The sequence below is a fragment of the Borostomias antarcticus genome, assembly GCF_949987555.1.
Source record: "Borostomias antarcticus genome assembly, chromosome: 11".
Taxonomy (NCBI): domain Eukaryota; kingdom Metazoa; phylum Chordata; class Actinopteri; order Stomiiformes; family Stomiidae; genus Borostomias; species Borostomias antarcticus.
In genome coordinates, this window is record NC_140244.1 from 23,840,793 (window position 1) to 23,862,271 (window position 21,479).

The window sequence follows — 21,479 nt, forward strand, 5'->3', positions numbered from 1 at the left end:
TCATGTAAGACAGCAACAGGAGCGTGGACCATTGTATGTGCGTGGTGGCTTAGAGAACAGCTACAGACGCCTCCAGTCCCATTCTTCTCTGACTAGCTGCGAGACTGATGTCTTTGAGGAGTCAAAGGACAATGGACACCTATAGGTTCTTTCTTTCATGCCTGCTTGTACTTTGTCTTTGAAACACTGTATTTCTCAACCTCTCTCGACCTGGTGTCCAGCTGAGGAGGGAGACAAAGCCAAGGCCTTGAGGTCTCCATGACGTTATGACCGCTACGCTGCGCTCTCTCACAAATTCGTCTTATATCCTCCATCTTGATGTATAAAGAGCCGTACAAAAAAAACGATTTACACTTTAAAATGAGAGCTGGTGGTGGGGTTTTACTCACATATATGATATGACTCAATACATGTACAATACAAAACTATATGATGCTATAAATTATTATGGTGACATGAGAACACACAATAAAACATATTGACGTATGAGAGGGCTATAGATATACAAAACTGCTACAATACAATGAGAAGTATGACCAGGGGGGTACAATCTCAAAGTTAATTGGTTCAGTAGAGCATAAATGGGAGGCCAAGGTGAGAGTAGGCAGACTACTCCTACATGCCTATCTGGTTTCTAAGCTCTGATGACATTTATGGCCTTTATATGGTTATGGTGGTGGTACTTTAACTGGGGGGAACCTTTTGTTCGAAACTAGCTCTTGAGTTTGAAATCCTTCTAAAGTGTTTTCAAATTTTCAAACCTACACTTCATTTTGATGTTGTTGCGGGTTTCTTACAAACACCGCTAACCCCATCTCTCTCTCTCTCTGTCTATCTCTCTCTCCCTCTCTCTTTCTCTTTCTTTTTCTCTCTCTGTCTCTCTCTCTCTTTCTCTCTCTACCTCTCTCTCTCTCTTGCTCTGTCTTTCTCTCTCCCTCGTTCTCTCAATTCAATTCAATTCCAGGAGCTTTATTGGCATGACAAAACAGATTTGTAAGGCCAATGCCAAAGCATTGACAAGAATAATACGAAAAAATATATTTTCTAGAATCAAAATGACATGACTGTGATAACTGAAATAAAATGTTACAGTATAACTTGTTTTTTTCAATAGATAAGGAAGAATAGAAAGAATAAAATGTTTTTGATATTTGTCCCCTCAGGTGGTGGCAGGGAGCATTTTTACATTTTTATTATTCTCACAGATATATTAAAAAGGGGGCAATGGTTTTAGGGAAATGTTGATTTCTGATCTCTTTGTACCTTGTATAATTGAACAAAAATACAGCTCTGTCTCCATTGATGTTACAGCCGTTCTGTACCTCATTCTTTGACCAGACTTTGCTCGGTCTCTCTGTCTCTTTCTATCTCATTTCGGAACATTGAGACCAAACATGGTTGTTCACTGTTGCTCGCTGTTCCAAATTATCTTCAGTGATTGTACTGATATTGAGTATCACACACATTGCATATTCTCAGACAGATGTTGGCAGAATTCCTAATTTCATTCACATTTTCTCAGCCTGTCCATTTTCAAAGGACAGGAAATAATGAGCAGAACGTCCCATAATTCTGAATGGAGACCAGCAGATGTGTATGGGGTTTGGGGGGGGGGGAGGGGGGGGGCTCCCCCCCCATGTCCCATCTGACCATTGTTCAGTAGAGGAGCATTTTAGGTGGTTGCTATGGCAACAATAAGACACCTTTATCCATGTCCCCACGCAGGGTGCATGCTAATGGTGATCAGTGCTTGAACTGACTAAATAACAAACAAACAACTCAGGACTAGAGGGAAAAGTCTCACAGTGCCTCAACAAGCCACTAAAGTTGATTTTAACAACCTGTTGCTAGAGTAGATACTCACCACACACTTTGCCATGACTACAATTTTAGTGAGGATGTTAGGTCACCATAACATTTTCAGTGCTTAATTGTGGATATGTGGCTGTTTCTATTCAGTGCTTAGAGAGCTGTACTTGTTGCGCTGAGTGGGTGAATGCCTGAAGGACTGTGTTAAATCAGACTACCCCGCCAGGTGGCTGTGGGATCTCCAGCAGAAGAATAATGGCCACGCTCATTGTCAAGTGCCTTATGCTCTATTTCCCTCTCCTCTCCTCCTCTCTATTCAACTCACTGAATCTACTCCAAATCCATTTGATATTCACTGTTGTTCTTCATTAAACCTCACTAAATAAATCTTGATTTGAACTAGTACTTCGTATTCGTACTAGAGTTCTTGTGTGGTGTTATATTTTGTCCATGTACAGCTTACGCCAAACAACAAAGGCATGAAATAGCACCTAAAAGGGCTTTGTAGCTGAAAGCAATTCAAGGTGAGAAGTCATAGGGAAACAAAATGCTGACGCGGTAGTAACCATTGATACTGTGGACTCTATTTTAGTATTCAACATGAGTTTGTTTCTGACACACAGAGCTGAGAGTGGGGTCCGGATCAATCACTTCACAAAACAATGTGACTGTTCATGGTGCTCTATCATCGATTGTCAAACAAATTTTAAGTAAATTAAATCAGTGAACACTTCCTCGAAGAAAATATTTCACACAATCTCAGCAAACTGGAAGATTAACTTGGTGGTGCTACTTACATACTGTAAGTATTAGAGACAATTAGATGAAAGGAAAGTGGGTATTTGGTAATTATATGAGACAAGAGAAAGATTAGAAATGTGTTGCATGTTTGCCTCTATAGCAATAACAACCCCCTAAAACAAAATATTCTCAATCTCTTTGAATGAACACTAATGTATTATGTTGACATTTGGATTGTGTTTCCAGCAAACTATGCGTTTGTTAATCACTGAACTCCATTTATATGGTCCACCAGTCACTTCCTGTTCTATGAACTGCTGGTATTACAATAACAGTTGGACAATGTTTTGTTTTCTGTTTTGCGTGATGTGAGGAGACCACCAAAGTAGGTTGACGCCATCTAAACATGCACACATGAAATAGCACTTAGTTTGAGGTTATGGTGTAAGTAGATGAGTAGAATCAATCCTTTCTAAATGTTTTTTTCTTCATTAGTCCTCTATAAAATATCTTCATGATTAATTATTAATTATTTCGTATTATATATTATACATCTCACTTCAACAAAACCTAGTAGCATCGCCATCTGGCTGCAATTTCCACAAAATCCAATCAATCTATGCACAATGTGAACATATTAGCACAAGGGAGCACTTGTGCTCCTGTGCTTCACATCTCATAAACCAATCAGCTTTAGATATATTCCCTCAAATCCCCCTAGGAACAAACAGGGGTATAACCCAATACAGTTAGCAACACAGACACAGTGTGCATTTGGGCGGTCAAATGTGAGGCTTACAGACATTGTTCATTACATTGATCTTTTAAGGAATCTCCAATACTCCAATTGCCAACAAACTGAGAAATTGAACCAAATTTTAACTCAGAAAGGCAGCTTGTATTGTGTTGTGTAATGTGTACTGTATGCTGTGATCCGTTTAAGTACTACTGTTGCTGCTTCTGCTTCTGCTTCACCTGTGTCAGAACCAGAATTTGACTTCAACAGTAAGATCAGATAAACTCCTCATACACATTGTGGCCAAAGCAGCACTATACTCAAAACATAAAAGATTACTTAATACATCCGTATCTCAATCTTGCGGGTTGGAGTGTAGACCTGTATGATCAAATGAGAGATTTATATTCTGTATCCTAAAGAGTAGAAGAGTTTTTGATATGCTTTATAGTGAGTAAAATATATCATATTATTATATATATATATATATAATATAATATATATATTATTATATATAATATATATAAATAATGATATATATTATATATAATGCTGCAGCTCTATGTGTAATAGAGCGTATGCTCAATCAATGTAGAGAAAAACAGGAGTGGTACTACTAGGGGTTCATTAGCAGTGGGACAGGCCTCATCTCCTGAGCCCCTTCCCCTAGCACTTCCCACCCTGTAAACCTTTATGGCCCTGCCTCAGATTGCATCTGAGATTTGGAGGATTGGCCCCCCTGTTGAATCACAGCTTGACAGTGACTGCCTGGCTCTGTGTGTTTACCGAGGCTCCGTTTCTTTGACCCTTTTTTTTTTTTCAATCTCCAACACCACGCCAGCCAATGGCACGAAAGCGGAAAAGCAAAAACACTGCCTTTATTAATGTATTATAGTTGCACTATATATAGATTTTATGTATTTATTTATTTTTACACGGGAGCACTGGATGTATACAATGTTTCTTTTCATGGCAAAAATTAGCAAACTACTGGGTTTAACTAAATCAAAACCCAGAGCTGCTCTGATACTTGAGTCGGCTCATGCTGTATTTGTGCTCTGCCTCATAAATAATCTCTGGTCAGTAAGCAAGCAACTGGGGGTGAAAAGTGGAAACAGTAGGGGTCTCTCCATACAGTGAGTCCTTGTTCCCCTAACACTTTATTGTTTGTTGATGGAAGCGGTTGTCATAGTCATGCAATAACAAAAGCCTGACTATTAGTGTGTTTACCTCTGAACAGGAACCATTGGGCAATTCTCCATTAAATTACAGCCATGTGTGGGCTCCCGATCTCCCACCCCCCTACCCACCTACCCTCTACCCCTGTCCCCTCTGTCACAGAAACACATTCACACACGCACACACACACACACACACACACACACACACACACACACACATACACCACACACACAGAAAAGTGGATACAAACACTAGAAATGGTTAGATAACATATCACAATTTTTGTTTGCCACACCCTTGCAAATGAGAGACTGAATATGTATTAAAACAGGCCTCGAAATCAGGCAATTGAAACATGTTTGTAAGCCTTTTTTCTCAAACACACAACAGCTCCTGACAAAAAGCTCCTGATGTTGCAGGGTTGTTTGTGGAATGCTGTGGCACATAATGTCCTCCAGCCCAACCCCCATCTCCCACTCAATGGTGTGAGACAAATAAGCAGTCATCTTGTTATCTTTGAAGACTCCCATTTCTACTACAGCCTGTGTAATGTATGCTTCCTGTGTGGAACTCCTGGGACTTTGTATTTTCACCCAGGTGTTAAAACCTTTCTCTACAAAATTAATTGAGTTAAATTCTATTTTAAGTTCCACATGTTTGAGATGACTGAAGATCTGGTGTGAAATGAAAAAAATACTCTTCCCTTTCCCCTGTAAATCTGCTTTAATAAATCCATCCACACAGCATAACATCATCATTTTGGGTCACATTCCAAACATTCAAAACAATGACTATTGACTTAACACAAAAAAACAGCATCAGAGCTTCAGTATGGAATATGTCCAAATGCCTTTTGCCTCTATATCCATTATTGTCGGACATTGACAACAAAAGAACCAAATGTGTATGTGAAAGGAAAGCATTTCAATGGATGTTTACTGATCAATAATGAAAACAACCTAACATTGTGCCTTTGGTTGTGCTGCTTGGCACTGGGCCTGGGCGGTTGTACAATCACAAGAGAACAAAAAATACCAACAAGTGGAACTCAAAATGACAGAACCTTTCAGCATTAGAACACCTTTTAGTATTAGAACACCCTTCACACTAGAACAGAGTAATGGCCGACAACAAGCTGCACTGTTTATAAAGAAGAGCATACTGTTTCGGGTGGTTGCAACTAAAAACACGTAACTGCCTCATTCTATGTTGTCTTTTCTCGATACTGCCCATTCATTTGAATCCGTTGTTACATGAAAACTGTTGCTTAAGGTTGCTTAATGGTCTTAAGGCTGCTTAATGGTCTTAAGGTTGCTTAATGGTCTTAAGGCTTGAAGGAAGAACATATCACAGCAGGCAACTGAGGATGGCGGTTACTATGGAGAGAACAGATCTGGGGATACACTTAAACTATGGCTTCAGACTCCATGTGTCTCAGTGTTTCAACCGAGGTCACTCCTCAAGAGAACACCCTTTTCTTCAGGTTTCTCCGTGCTAATAAATTTGGTGGGCAACTTTCTGCACTCACTGGTCACTGGTCAACGTGTGTGATTGAGTGCAGCATTATGGACTCTCAACGAGACGACTACAACTTCTGAGACTTCTGAAATACCTCAAATACCTCCAGCGCTAGCACTATACTGTTCAAGCACATACAAAGAAAACATTAAGATGAATTCCAAAACATAATGTATATCAACACATGGAAGGAAGCATGCTGTTTATTTGGTTCACACTGATCAACCATCATCTTGGGTATCACCATTTGAAATGTATTTAATTTCTCTCTCATTGTTTGTATTGTTTAATCATAAGTTGATCAAATATCAAACTAGAGATGTTGTTTTGGGAGCATTCAGCCTCTCTTTCTGGCCACTGTCCTCTATATGCTGCTTGTGCATCTTGTTTTCCTTTGACCTTCTTCTGTCTGGCACAAGGCAGAATAACATCATAACATTGCCCACTCAAGAGGGTCATCACAACAGAGTTTTAAGTATTTCCAAAAGTCGCAAACAAACATAAAACGAAAACAACAACAATCATCTTCCCTATTCTGGATCTGCATCTATCTCCATCAGTGCATCGGTGTGATTACAGAGTCATAACCGGAAGATACATTTAATAAAAAATAAGCATGCTGATGTGAAATATCTCAGCCTACAGCCAGTCCACTCTATGTCTTTCATGTTTTACTGAGTCCTAAAAAAACACATGTTCAATTTACAATTCCTCACCAAGTGTGAGGCTGTTATTGTTTGTCCATGACGAGGCCTTGTGCTGCTGCCCATTGTCAGGGGCTGCTAATATCCTGCTGGAAGTGGAGACATCTGAGAAACTTCACACGTCTCCCTGTCTCTCTCCCAAGGAAGTGAAGCAGACCTCTTCTGGATATCATAGTGCAGTTGTTGAATGACATGCATAAGCTCATACAGTTTAGACCACAATAACTCTTTTGTCATCTTTGTTTTTCTGTTTTTCTCTACATGTGGAATAGAAAAGGTATTGAAGGAAGGAAAATGTCCATTGATTGTCAGTTTGCTGGTCTGAAGGTCAGTAGCAGGGATGCTATCCTCTGATGAGCTCTCACAGTGCTGGCATATGAGCACATACACACAAAAGACAGATCAGGTCCAGGTCAGGGTTTTCTAATACACTGCTGTTATGCTTCATTCGTGTCCAGAGGACAACAGCAACGCTCTAACAGTCATTTCTTTTGAGGAATGACTCAACTGATGTGGACCAATACAATACATTTACAATGGGCTATACAGAAATCAACTACTGTACCTACTCAACCGAAGGCAGTCGAATGTCAGAAATCGTGCTCTTCTTAGAGTACTGTCATAACCCCTGTCACATCTGTCCATTATAGGAAGCTCTGTAGGTGATATCCTTCTGGTTCTTACTGCTGCTGATTTATGATACCAGTGCACACAGTTTGGATGGTTTAGTTTGAACAGCAGAAACAGTGCATTCAAGCATAGTTTCTTATTGGGGCCATAAAGCGTCTAGACAACACTCCCCCCGCTTTTCACCTCCACTCAGTCTTTAGTAAAAAGCATTTGTTTTTCTAAATATATTGCTTTTTCTTTGTCTCATTAGAGGACGCATTTTACACTTCCTTTCTATTGCCAGTTTCTGAAACAACTAAACTACTAAATTCACAAATGTATTCAAGTGTTGAATGATATTGTCTTTCACCTAGCTCATTGAAATTGACTTGGATCTAAATTCAGCCTGCTTCGGCCAAAGATGTCTATAATGTGGACTCCTCACATGGAGTTATTCCCGTTATATGAAACCTAAGCTTATTTGAATGGGACAGAGTCCTTAAAAGATTTAAAAAACTTTTAAGACATTTTACTCCAACTTGATGATTTGTCTTGTCACATTGAAAGAGGATTGTTTGGTGGTCTTCTGAAGTGAGAGCATTCTTTCTCACTCTGGGCATTTAGCAGAATCACATGGTCCACTTTGACAATGTGTACGGTTTTAAAGATACTTCTGGAACTTGAGTTATCTGGATATCCTCCATCTGACTGGGCTCAAAACAGCCATACCTATAATGCACAGGCCTAACACACACACACACACACACACACACACACACACACACATTGTCATATTGACACAGCATCAGCACATTTGTCCACAAACAACACATTGTAAGATGTATCCAATGACAGTATGAATATGTTTATCAAGCCCAATAAACAACACCGCCACCACAAACAACAACAACTGATGCAGCAAAGTTCAGCAAACATGGTGTTTTTACAGCATTGTCAGGATTTTGACCCTGGTGTTGCTGAAAGACAATTGTGTGATTGTCATCCTCAGGGTCAAATATGCCCCTGGTCAGACAGAGGGTATTGTCTGAAGTATCCTTAGACACACTGATGTTTTTTCTTTCTTTCTTCAAGTACATTTCTATATATTTCTGATTTCTGATTTAGAAAGTCAACAAACACATTTCTATATTATTCCTCTATTATCGTTACCAGCGGTGCCCTTCGCTGCTATTAGAAATGAGTCATCTGACTGGAGATGGAGACACCTCACCACACCCATGGATACATTTTCAGCAGAATAAAAACAAATACTGTATCTTAACTAATGCTTGAGTATAGCCTGTATAACCTGTATAGCCTGTAACAATCAATGTATTTAGATCGTCCAAATTATCCTATATGCGTGTGCAAATCAAAACAAGGGGACAAATAACATCAAATTCCCTGGTGCATTGAGTAGCCTATGATACGTGATTACATATCAAATTCCTGTGTAAGCATTAAGAGAGGAGTTTTTAACAATGTTTTTTTCAGGTGACTGTATTTTCATAAGGTCAGCGGTGCGGGGCTGAGCTGTTCCTCTCCTCCCTCCCTCCCTCCATCCCTCCCTCCAGCGCTCCTGTCCACTAGCGTCGCACCTCCCGCCCCCTCCCGGCGCTCTGCTTTTCTCATCAATACGACCTATTTGAATAACGTGTAAGCACTTGGACTGGAGCCAATCAGCTGTCAGAGGGCCATGATAAATCGCAATGCATTATTGATAATAATAATTACTTTGACATGCGCATTTCTACTCGAGGGCTAATTTTCCAACCCAAAGAATTTGTAAAGAAGGGAAGAAAATTGTGTTACTATTTGCTCCCGATGGTTGCACCATGTCGAGGCGCAAGCAAGCCAAACCACAGCATATTAATTCCGATGAGCCCGGTTCGTCAGAAAATGGTGAGTTTAGTTGATTAAACTTCTCGCGAACACTGGAACGCAGTGTTGGGCTACATTTATACAGTATTGCAAGTTATCCGCATTTTATTGGAAAGTTATAGGCAACATAGTTTCGTCGCACTTATGACCTGAATGATGACCCTTGAAATTGGCCATGCTGTCGCAAGAATGTAGTAGACTACGAGTTGTTGGATGAGCAACATTAAACGCTGACAAATTATTTGCCTAAATACATTTGTTCTTGCTTTTTTGTCACGGGGTCAATAGGCCTGTGTTAGATGGCATTTCAAGTGTAGGCTATATCGGAAACAAACAAATCACTAATGAAATGATTGACTCTTCGATTTGACCAGTTCGCCTACTGCTTTTATTTAATTGCGAACCAGATATTGAGCCAAAATTGGGCTACTTTTAATTCGGTTGAACTTTCCTCAAACATCAGTCGATCCGTATTCCGTAGTAGCCTAGCATATCCTACCTGTTGGGTTTGTTACAGGCGCCTATTTGGCAACACTAACATGGTCATTTCTATCGTGTCCCGGAGCCTAGGGCAACGTTTCCTTAACATGTATTGGATATCCTTAATATCATTTGATTGTGTACGTTTCATTACACGTTTGAATAATTTGCCTGTAGTAAAAAAGGCCTATCAAAATTTCTGAGTACATTTGGATTTAAACAGTGGCATATTGTCTACATCTGATTACTACAATTGATTGCATGTGTGGTTTGCTGTAAATACGTTTTGATTTTCAGAACAAGGTATCTCATTCAGTGGGCATATCTTGTTTTATCTTATTTTGTTTTTAACCATACATTAATGATTTGTCATTTGGATTGAAGTAGGAAATATTTAGGTAGGCTATAGCCTTTCGTGCAGTTTTAGACAGAATTCGTATGAAATGTGACTCGGGAGTAAACCGACCTAAAGGCAATAAATCCGCCAGTTTAATGCATGACTGTTTCCTTTCGCAGATATGTGGAGAGGTGGGGGATGGAGAGTTGGTAGTTTCGCAGAGAAGGGTTGGGGGTGCGTTTGGTGTTGCCATATGCAAGCCATAATACTGGACATCGCTTTATTCCAATTTTATCACGTTTAAAGCCAATTGTAGGAGGCATGACGTGGCTGAGGTCTTGGATCATAATATCAGCAATATACCGCATGTTAGTTGTATTTTTATTGTATAAACGTAGGCTATCTTATTCTAAAAAGTTTGAACCCCTCAGTAGTTTCGCCTCGTGTCATGAACTATTAGCCTACTAGGTGATCCGATTCAATTCCGCCACCAAGCGGCCAAACCTGCGTTGCATGCTGGAGTAGAGGTGTGGTGCAGGCAGGGTAGGTGCAGGGCAATGTCCACTTGTCCTTTTTCATATTGATAATTTTATTTTCATTAACCGAACCACTTATGCTTAACTCAGTCTGTCTCTGAATTTCACATTGTAGTCCACTGGAAGAGCCTTGGCTTGGCTACTTTTCTCTAGGCTAAACTGGGAAGCGTTGCTTGTTTGTGTTCCTTTCGCCATAGGACTGTTCTCATTACGCTACCGACTGCGAGATTATCTCATTCATAGCTGAACGGCAATACAATTGCCATTTGCAACTTTTTCACCCCACTCCCGTTGCCTAGTGCGCAATTAACAAGTCCCAACAGTTTCATTGAAAGAGTGCAAACAGGTGGTCTACCCTCCTTTCAGAGAGCGCATTAGCATTTGACAATGAGATCGGTTGTGAAATGGCCATAGTGCTCAGACAAATTAAAATGCCCGATTGAGGCTTTTATTCCGGTTTCGCATGTTCTAAAAATGAGTGACTAAAAGTGACGCCATTGTCTATGCATATAAATGATGTGAGATCAGGCAATTGCTCTAGCCTACGCTGAAGTGCGAATTTGAAGGTCACATTCTTAGGATCTACAGTGACAAAGTCCTGCCATTTTTGACTGGAAAAGGGGAGCCCATTTGCATTGTATACGTGGTGTTGTCTTACGCGGTGTAACACTGGAATAGCCTAGGCTACCTCACAAGTAGGCTATTCCAGTTTGCATGGTGGGTCATTTATGTAGGGGTCATCCATAAGCTACTGTGATGCAGGCACAACCTTTAGCATGCATCATAGTTGCATACATGCATATATATATGTTGTGTCCTAAAACTAATATCACGAAAAAAAGGGTTGTTTAGAATGGTCATCGACTTGCTGTTCTGGAGACCTTAGGTGCCCCTGTTGACGTTTATGAACAACAGTGCCATCTGCTGGCCTTTGTAGCCCACATAACCCTGTATTGACTAATATATAATTGTAAATGTATAAATGGCCAAACACTCCTTACATAGTTTTACTTGTATGAAGCACAATCCTTGACAATTGTAAATATTAGAAATTATAGAAATATATAATATATAGAAATTGTTATGTCTTATTTGGTAATTTAATTTTGAGTTGCATTCTCATATTCTCTGTTTTTCAGGGCTTCTACAGGATGGTCAAATCGAAGAGGACGGGACAGAGACGAAGAGGTTCAGAATGGACGAGACGAGGGTCTGCAGCAAATGCTGCACTGAATGCTTCGATGAGACTGAATTTCTCAAACATCAGAAAAATTGCACTAAAAGTCAGCAGGTGGTCATCATGAAAGACAGCGATGGGAACGAAGTTCGAGAAGATTTCTCCCAAGACTCCCCCGATGGCCCCCAGAGCGACCATGATGACGACCTACCCGGCAGGAACTCTCTATCAAACGCCAACACGGAGTCCATGGAGCGGACAGATGAAGAGGGCCCCAAATCAAACGGCGAGGACTCCTCCTCCAAACAAGCACAGGCCATGTCTGCTAGTCCTGAAATGAATTACAAGCCCTCGCCAAAGCTGCAAGATTCAAACGTGACCCTAGAATCCATGCCTGCCACCAAAGTGGCCGTCACTCAGCACTCGTCAAACCGCACGCCCCCCCCTGCTCAGGATGTGGTCCAGGCCATCCCTCTGATCCTGGAGCAGCTGGTGAGTCTCCAGCAGCAGCAGCTCCAGCAGATTCAGCTGACTGAACAGATCCGAATCCAGGTGGCCATGATGGCTCCCCAGAGTCTCCACTCGGCCATGGGGGCGGCAGTGGACCCTCTTAAGGCTCTGGGCGCTCACCTCTCTCAGCAGCTGTCGGCCGCCGCGGCCCTGATAGGCAAAAGGACAGGCAGTCAGAGCCTGTCGTTGGAGACCATGAAAAAGGGGAAACTACCTCAGCCCGATCTGCCTTCTGGTCTGGGGTCAATGGCCTCCAAATCAGATCTGTGTAAGGGACTCCCAGAGTTGGCCGGTCGGCTACCAGCCTTACTACCCCAGTCCCCAGGGGCCTTGGCCTTCTCGGGATCGTTCACCGGCCTCTCCACAGGGATGGATCCGTCTAAAAAAGCGAAGAGTAAGATTTCCAACATGCTGTACGAAACCAAGAATGGGTCTGGCGGCGATCCCATGTACAAGCACAAGTGCAAGTACTGCGGCAAAACCTTTGGGAACGACAGCGCCCTCCAGATCCACCTGCGTTCTCACACCGGGGAGAGGCCTTTCAAATGCAACATCTGCGGAAACCGCTTCACCACCAAAGGAAACCTGAAGGTGCATTTCCAGAGACACAAGGAGAAGTACCCGCACATTCGCATGAACCCTCACCCCGTGCCCGAGCACCTGGACCACGTGCCCACCAGCAGTGGCATCCCCTACGGCATGTCCATGCCCATCGAAGAATCCAACATGGTGGACGTGAAGCCGGCGATCGGCCTCCCAGCGCAGGGTTTCCACCCATCTCCGCTGCAGAGCTTCAAGTCCTCGTTCGAGGGCTTTGGAGGCGACCCGTTCTCCCAGAGGCCCTCGTCATCGGGTAGCGATGGAGCATCAATTTCCTCCAACGTGTTCGGCCATGAGATGGGATTGGATCAGAACCAGGAATCTAAAGACCTGCTGGGTGGACTGCAGCACATGAACGGGGGAGACCCGTTGGGGGACCACAGCTCCGGGACCGCCAAGCTGCAGCAGATGGTGGACGGACTGGAGAAGAGGACCAACGACCCTAACGAGTGCGTCATCTGCCACAGAGTGCTCAGCTGCCAGAGCTCCCTCAAGATGCATTACCGCACCCACACGGGCGAGCGGCCCTACAAGTGCAAGATCTGCGGCCGGGCCTTCTCCACCAAGGGCAACCTCAAGGCCCATTATGGCGTCCATCGGGCCAACACGCCTCTCAAGATGCAACACTCATGCCCCATCTGCCAGAAGAAGTACACCAACGCCGTGGTGCTGCAGCAGCATATCCGCATGCACATGGGCGGACAGATCCCCAACACCCCCCTGCCAGACGACCAGTACGAGGCTGCTGAGGCCATGGACTCCTCCCTGCCTGACGAGAAGTTGATGGATGCCGGTAGCTTCAATGAGGGCATGGAAGATGAAGACGCAGAGCTGGACTCCCAGGAGAAACCGAGTGACCCCTTGGACCGCCTCCCCCAGTCCGCCTCCGAGGAGCAGCAGCGCCAGGCTCCGCCCCCCATCTTCTCCAGCATCGCGGCCCTTGAGAACCACATGAAGAACCTCACCTCAGCCCTCAACCTGCAGCGCCAGAGCAGCACGGCCTCTGAGAGCGACGGGGCGACCAGAGGGTCCCCCACGGCCCCGAGGGAGCAGGAGTACCAGAACGGCCGCAGTCCTGCTGTCTCCGACTCCGTGTCCTTTCACTCCTCGTCCCCGGTCAACAGCTACGTCGGCAGCAGCCAGTCCAAGTCTCCTGAGTCGGCCATTCCTGAAGATTCTGCCCGCAACGGAACCAAACCAGATTCCGACAGTGGCTCCCAGGAGGCTAATGAGTCCGGTGGGGCCCTGGACCTGACGGCACCTAGCAGCTTCATCCCAAAAGCAATCAAAGAAGAACCTAAAGCAATCAAAGAAGAACCTGGCCTGCTCTTCTCCAATGGAGAGTATGGTGGTAAGTTTGTCTATAATTTCATTTCATTCTACGTATGTGATCTATTGAAATATGACTAGTGACACAGCTGTTCTGTGCTAATCATTCTCTTTGTGTTTTTTCTGTCCGTTTAGCTCCCAGCCATATGCCTTTCATGAGGATGGTCCCCAGTCTAACCAGTCTGGAGATGCAGATTCCCTCAGAGAACCCTCTCGGTGCCCATGGCCTCTTTAGCTCGCCGATGTCCCAGGGTCTAGGGATGGCCTCCTCCAGCTCCAGTCAGGGTGCAGGGATGGCGGCGTCCTCCAGCGCCGCCCGCAGGTCCACCAAGCAGCACCTGTGTAACGCCTGTGGCAAGAACTTCTCCTCAGCCAGCGCACTGCAGATCCACGAGCGCACGCACACGGGAGAGAAGCCCTTCGCTTGCACCATCTGCGGCAGGGCTTTCACCACCAAGGGTAACCTGAAGGTAAGACACGCTCTTCTAGATAAACACAAGTACTCTGTATCCTTCACTCCCTGGCATGGCAGTGTGATTTGATTTAGAGCAACGACATCTGTAAACAGATGATTGGATCAACCTCTGATCTATAAGAACAACATCACATAACATAAGCCTTTTGTCTGCTATCGATAATTGTCAATCACATAGCTAGACCAGCTCTATAGCACATCAAAGCACACTGATTGGGCAGTCCATGAAAAATACTGAAGCGAAACACTAGGAGATTGGCCAGACTGATCAGTGAGCTGAAACAAGTGAGCTTGTGACATCAGGATGGTTTGACAGGTTACTAGTCCATGCTCCACAGAAGGTTATCTAGTACATGCTTTACAGAAGGTAAACAGCCACACTTTCTCTGGACCGGATGAGTAACATGGGTGTTTTACTCTTCCAGGTCCATGTCGGAACTCACATGTGGAACAACTCCTCTAGGCGTGGCCAGCGCCTATCCTTGGACAACCCCATGGCCCTCATGGCCATGGGCTCAGAGTCTAGCATGATGCCAGATATGATGCCACCTCCTAAGGAACTTGGTCCACCGGCCATGAACTTTGACCAGTCTCTGTGGAATCAGTACGCTGCTGCGCTTACCAACGGCCTGTCCATGAAGACTAACGAGATCTCTGTTATCCAGAACGGGGGCATCCCCCTCCCAGGCAGCCTGGCTGCCGGGCCTCTGGTCGGCTCCACCGGAGGCCTCATGAAGCTGGATTGTTCCCACTCCGGCCTGCCAGCCTCCATGGCGGAGATTGAGAAGAGCGGTTCAGAGAGTGTCCCGAAATCCCAGTTCCCCCATTTCATGGAGGAGGGAAAAATCGCAGTGAATTAGTCGTGAAACACGAAGGCAGTTAAATATGTTTTTTTCCGCAATTTCATCACTGAAACTGGCAGGTTTAAATGTTCGTAGTAGCACCCATATTGCTCACCTTCGGCTCATTGACGGGTACAATCAATCTGTGCTTTACAGCACTTGGAGATGTAGTAACCCTTATTGAACATTTTTCGGGTTTTGAAAAGTCTAGCTGGAACGTTCATTAACTTTTATAATGCAGCTCTCCTCTCCCTGATTTGAACAATTCATTCCTTAGACAAGTGTTATTTTTAGTTGAACATGATATGGACTTGATATAACTACTGTAGGTGTATTTACTGTTTTTGTTTGTTTTCTAATATATGCGGGTATTTTTCTGTGACTTCTTTTTTTTTAGTCTTGTATCCAGAAGTTGAATGTATAGCTTACTTGAATCAGCCTTCACTCAGGTAGTCTTCCTGATGAGGCATACTGCTTTTCTAGTGCTTGTCAACATCCTTCAGTGACTGATATTATTGACATTGTTTGACATTGTTTAAGTGCTCATGATCAACAATAGTGTGTGTGGTTTATCCTTTTTCTTCTACATGACTACTTTCTCTTGTGCGCCATAGATTTTATAAAATTGTATAGTTCTGTAGTGGTCATCAAGTTTGTATGTTACTTTGGAGGGGAACTTTTCATCCCTTGATTGACTCTTGAGATGCTCAGAGGAATTCGACTGCAAGGTGTCCAGTCCGTTAGTTGAATTCATTCAGGCTTGGATTACTTGCTCAGTTTTACATTTTGACTTCTGAAGATATTTGATGGATACTGAGGCATGGTAATAGTTTGTCCTCTTTAAACCAAAAAGCTCATACCAAGTGCCTAACGTTAGCTTGAATGAAAAGCATTGCCATTTGTGTTTTTTTTATATTTTTATTTTTTTGGTTTTGTCTTTTAAGCACCACAAGATTGTAATGAAGGTCATTTGTCTGTGTTACAGTGATACTACATTGTGTAGCATTGCATCGTTTCCTTTTGTTCATTCCAATATACAACGATCTGCTATGTTATTTCCCTACAATGGTAGAGCTTGAATCATTTGGTTTGCTCTATTCTGAAGGCTATGGAATGCTCAATGCTCTCAATCATACCTGCACTTTATATTCTCATGTTTTTCTAAGATATGATTACGGTTACATTTCAAACCCATCACCTCTGTGTTTACCATAGTTTTGATTTGAGGGCGCACATCTTTCTCTCGTAGTTTCTTTGTGGATCTGAAAACGCTGACTGCAGAATTTCACTCAATTTCTCTCAATTTTAACTAAACATGGAATTCCATGTGAAGTTACACTGTTTGAGTTCTTGATATTATCTCTGATGAATATCAACTGTCATAGCTTTTTTGTTATTTATATTGTGTATCATGAGTGTTTTGTTTTTTGTGGGGGTGGGGGGGCAGATCTCTACCTCATTTAGATTATTTTTTTTCCATCCACCCCCTAATCTCAACGCGATGCTTTCATTCTCCAAACCTGCTGAGTTGTATAGTCATGAATGTATCACTGGACACTTTACACAACTCAGAATGCTCCGATTAACTCTCTTGCTGTACATTCCCCATCAATATGCATTTACCAAGTTGTGCCTTTCCTAATACCAGCAAACCAAGTCCAGATAATGTTGAGCCTGTGGGCTTGTTTACAGTGTAAATGTTCTGTGTTTTTCTCATTTGTTTTCATCTAATGTTACATTCTGGTCTTTTGAAATAAAAATCAGGGTGACTTTTCCATCTTTGTCCTTAGTATTTCTGCCAACCCCTGCAGAACCTCTTCAAGTTACTAGAGCCCAGTACCTAGGGGCCCATTGTGGTGGGTTCTGTGTATTTTATCTACAGTGTATCTGCAGTTTTGATGGTGTGGCCCCTTTAAGAGAGTTGAGACAGATATAGTGACTTGTTTAAAAGCCAAGTATAACACACACACACACCCCACCCCCTTCAAGAAATGCCACACTAACACACACAGGCACACACTTGGGACACCGGAGGTTACATTTTGTAAATAAATTAGACTAGGCTCTGAAAACCGCTCCATGCCAACTTGACATCAAGATGGGCCTACTGTAGATAAGATTTATGCCTGTTCCAAATGCACTTGCTATGACAGTTGCTTCCCCCCTTCCATAATCTGCCTGTCTTGGTTGTTCTGTTTATTAAATATCATTAATTAAATCCATGACCCATACAGCCAACTGCAGGGCTTCGCATCGTCTATAGAAAGCATTACTCACAACTAGTCTGGCATCGCCTTCTTATCACGTGAGCTATCGTGTAACCGAGTTGAATTGGCTCAACTCACTCAGTCAGAAGACCAGGGTTCGAACCCAGAGTGGGCAAAGTAAGGGTGGAAGCTTGACGAGGGAGCTCACTTTCTGATTCTCTCCACAGATCAACTGGGTCTGGTGATGCCAAGCTAACTCAACACCAGGGACAGATAAATCAACTAAATCAGATCACATTCACCATTCAAATCATCACCTCCTGTGTACACTACAACCCAAAAGGAAAATGGGATAAATGCAGACTTTTTTATAACGTTCAACCTGATCTCAGGAAGTGTGTCGGGCGACTCGATACAGAGAATAATATCTGATGATTCTGGTAAGGTATTGAAGAGTCAATGAGCTGAGAGGAAAGTAGATCTTGGATCTCTGGAACTGAATTGTAGATCAAATTCAACATTTATTCAGTATAACAGCATAGGGATCCAGGTTAGTCACACAGAAACGCTTTGGCATTCAACATTCCTTGATCAGACAACATGGTATTCAGTTTGTCCCACCTTTATAGTCGGTGGTCTGTACCTATACATAGTTTCAGTCCAGTGGCTAGGGTTCTCTCCAAATATGACCTTATACATCAGTGGGCAATGTGCTTCTTATGGATGTACACTTGATCTCCTCCTCCAGACGCCTGACCATAACCAACTAAGGCATGTATATGTTCTTGTGCTGAGAATAGCTAGGGCACTTGAGACACAAACCTCTTATCAGAGAACCACACAGTCGTGTGAGTCAAGACCAACAAGTGTGTCAGCTTCATGTTTTTCCAGCACCCTCCATGGCGAATACCGAATGCTAACTTCATACATTGGCCAGTTCTCAAGATAATTCTGTCACACGTAGACTACCAAATGTGTCATTATAGAGAAGAAGATTCTGTCCTAAGTACATGGATTATCTCAGTTGTTTTCCTACCACTGACATGTTATCTATTGGATTCTCTTGTAGCATGAGGCTTTGTATATGGTTTACCTCATGAAGGGTCGGTTGTAGCTGCTTTATTTTAATTTGCATAGGGCCCATTTCCATCCTGTCTCCTCCAGATTACTTTATTGGAATGGTTACTCACTGCGGACTCGTCTATTTGCATTCTTAACCAAATTGATCTTCTTCTTTTCATATACAAAGCAGCTATTTTGGTGTATATGGTGGAGGTAGAATGAATGGAAACAGGGCGATTTCTACCATGGCCCTACCACCAACTTGATGTGCATTCTCAACTATGACCAGCATGCTGTCTGGTTAAATTCTACAACCAACTTGAGTGTGAGGGATGACTCCTTTGCATCTATCACAGAATACAAACTGCCTGTAGTCTTTGGATTCGACGACTAGATTCAGATTCAGATTTCATTTGTCATGTGTAGTACAGTGTACAATGTACAGTAAAATATTATTGACGGCTCCGTGATGTGTTCTAAAAAAAAAAAATACAATGACACAAAACTATACAAATACAGCCATGGATGAACTATGTACCTATAATCATGGGGAGGGGGGGTATAGAAATAAAGCCATAGGTGTGTTATGTACATTCTATAGCTATAAATAATATGGGGGGTATTGTAATCTGTCATATGCATTATACATACAGTATATGGTGACATATACACTCAATATACTACTGACATTATGTACACTAGATGTAGTGACATTATATTATACACTGTCATTCAGGTGCTGGATGGCCTGTGGAAAGAAGCCTTTCTGTCTGTCTGTGCCCGCCATGTGTGTGCGGTACCTTCTTCCTGACTGAAACAGACAGAACAGTCCATTGCCTGGGTGGCTGGGGTTCTTCAGGATCCTGTTGGCCTTGCATCTCTTGGTCTAGATCATCAAGGTGAGAAAGTGGCCCTCATAAGGTACGTTCAGCTGACCGTACTTCTCTCTGTAGGGCCTTGCGATCCTGAGAGCTGCTGTTCCCGTACCAGGTGGAGATATTCCCAGTCAGGATGCTCTCAATCATGCATGAGTAGAAGCTCTGTTGAATCTGGTGGGACGCTCTGAATTTCCTCAGTTGTCTGAGGTGGTTCAGTCTCTGGCGTGCTTTCCTCACCACAGTGTCTATATGTGTTGACCATATCAGGTCGTTGGTGATCTGGACACCAAGGTACTTAAAACTGTCCACTCTCTCTACAGGGGTCCCGCTGATGATTAGAGGGGTGTAGTTCCTCTCCTGCTTCCTCCCAAAGTCCACCTCATCTCCTTTGTCTTGGTGACCTTCAGATGGAGGTTCTTATTCAGGCGCTACTGGGTCAGGAGCCTCACCTCCTCCAGATAGGCCTTCTCACCATTAGTGGAGAGCAGGAGATCACAGCAAACATACCAATGGAATTGGAGTCAAAGGTGGCTACATAATCGTGTGTGTACAGGGAGTACAGTAGTGGTGACAGTATACAGCCCTGGGGGGCTCTCCTGTTGAGGTTGAAGGAGGATGAGGTGTGTCAACATTTCCTCCGAAAGGAATCTCAAAAATAGGTTAGAGGGCCTTGGATGTTGCAGGTGTATGGTCTGTTGGCCCCTAATCAGGCAGCCTCTTTTGTAAAGATGTCAGACCTTGATTACCATAAAAATTCTAAATCAAAACATTATTGAAGTTCTTTTGATATTATCTCTTATTTTAAATTTTTTATTTTTATTTTTTATTTTTAAAATCACTTTAAACAGGGTTCTCAGTTGTAGGTTACTACTTGTGCTGTAGGCTACCACTTCTATTATGAATGGCAGCAGGCAGCAGCAATGCTGAGGAACAGTGGCCAGGAGCCAAGCTCGCCTGAACAGCCGCTGACACATCCAGCCTCCGCCCAGAACTCACTGCGAGGTGGATCTTTCGCCGAGCGTCAACTGGGGCCGCAGGGATGACGGACAATATTCCTTTGCAACCAGTGAGACACAAAAAAAGACACGACAATAAAAACAAGAATGGGTAAGGGCGATAAAAAAAAATACTCTCATTACCGTCGTATAGTCTGATGAAATGCTGTCATTGCTCCATATAACAAGGCGTGTTTACCAATGTACGGGGCAGTAGCCGACATGTTTGTCTCTTCAAGCCTATATATTGTTACAAATGCTGACGAATTCGGTTAAATTAATTGGCGGCCTTGGCCAATGAAATTGTAGGCTATGCGAAATGTCGAACAGATATAGGCTACTCATTCATTATCGCATAGTGAGGTAATGGTCCATCCTTTTTCCGGGTGCTGTTAGAGCAAGTGTAGCCTAATTAGCAGCCTAGCCAATATTTGTTTTGCAGAGCAGACCAGTTCTAGTAAATAGCTCGACGAAACACGTTTAGGCTACATAAGCTGTCTCAAATTCAAGTTTAGCCATTGTCTATTCTTTGTGTCATTTTGCCTCAAGCGACGGCAGGCCGCATACTGAGGGAGTGACAGTGGCATAATCATGCATACTGTAAATACAGCACTGGGCCTATTCGTATTTATCAGCAATAGGCCTACTGTTTGGCAAAATGCTGTTATGAATCACAAATGGGTATATTTTGCCCTCCTCTCCCGTCAAATAGGGAATGTCATTTCAAGATTCATGATCTCTTTATTGTTGTCCTTCCAATATAAGAGAGTAAAATGCTTGGGTTGTGGCCTTGTAGCAACATCAGTTTGAACGATGGTGATAGATAGATAGATAGATAGATAGATAGATAGCGTGGCTCTCCGACCGTATA

At 43.1% G+C, this 21,479-nt stretch overlaps 2 protein-coding genes across 2 annotated transcripts in view; both read left to right on the forward strand.

Annotated features, from left to right (window-relative positions):
- Window positions 1-9,134: 9,134 nt before the first annotated feature.
- On the forward strand, window positions 9,135-15,484 carry sall4 (spalt-like transcription factor 4; the record flags this gene model as incomplete). The annotated part of the gene is made up of 4 exons (XM_084446308.1): window positions 9,135-9,201; window positions 11,673-14,171; window positions 14,285-14,619; window positions 15,050-15,484. The coding sequence occupies 4 exons, from the start codon at window positions 9,135-9,137 to the stop codon at window positions 15,482-15,484; spliced, it is 3,336 nt and encodes a 1,111-aa protein (XP_084302434.1).
- A 5,139-nt stretch (window positions 15,485-20,623) lies between these two features.
- atp9a (ATPase phospholipid transporting 9A) overlaps window positions 20,624-21,479 on the forward strand; it is a 36,446-nt gene continuing 35,590 nt past the window's right edge. Inside the window, exon 1 of the mRNA XM_084445281.1 lies at window positions 20,624-20,720. Coding sequence (XP_084301407.1) covers window positions 20,653-20,720 — 68 coding nt within the window. The 5' untranslated portion in view covers window positions 20,624-20,652. The remainder of the gene's footprint in view (window positions 20,721-21,479) is intronic.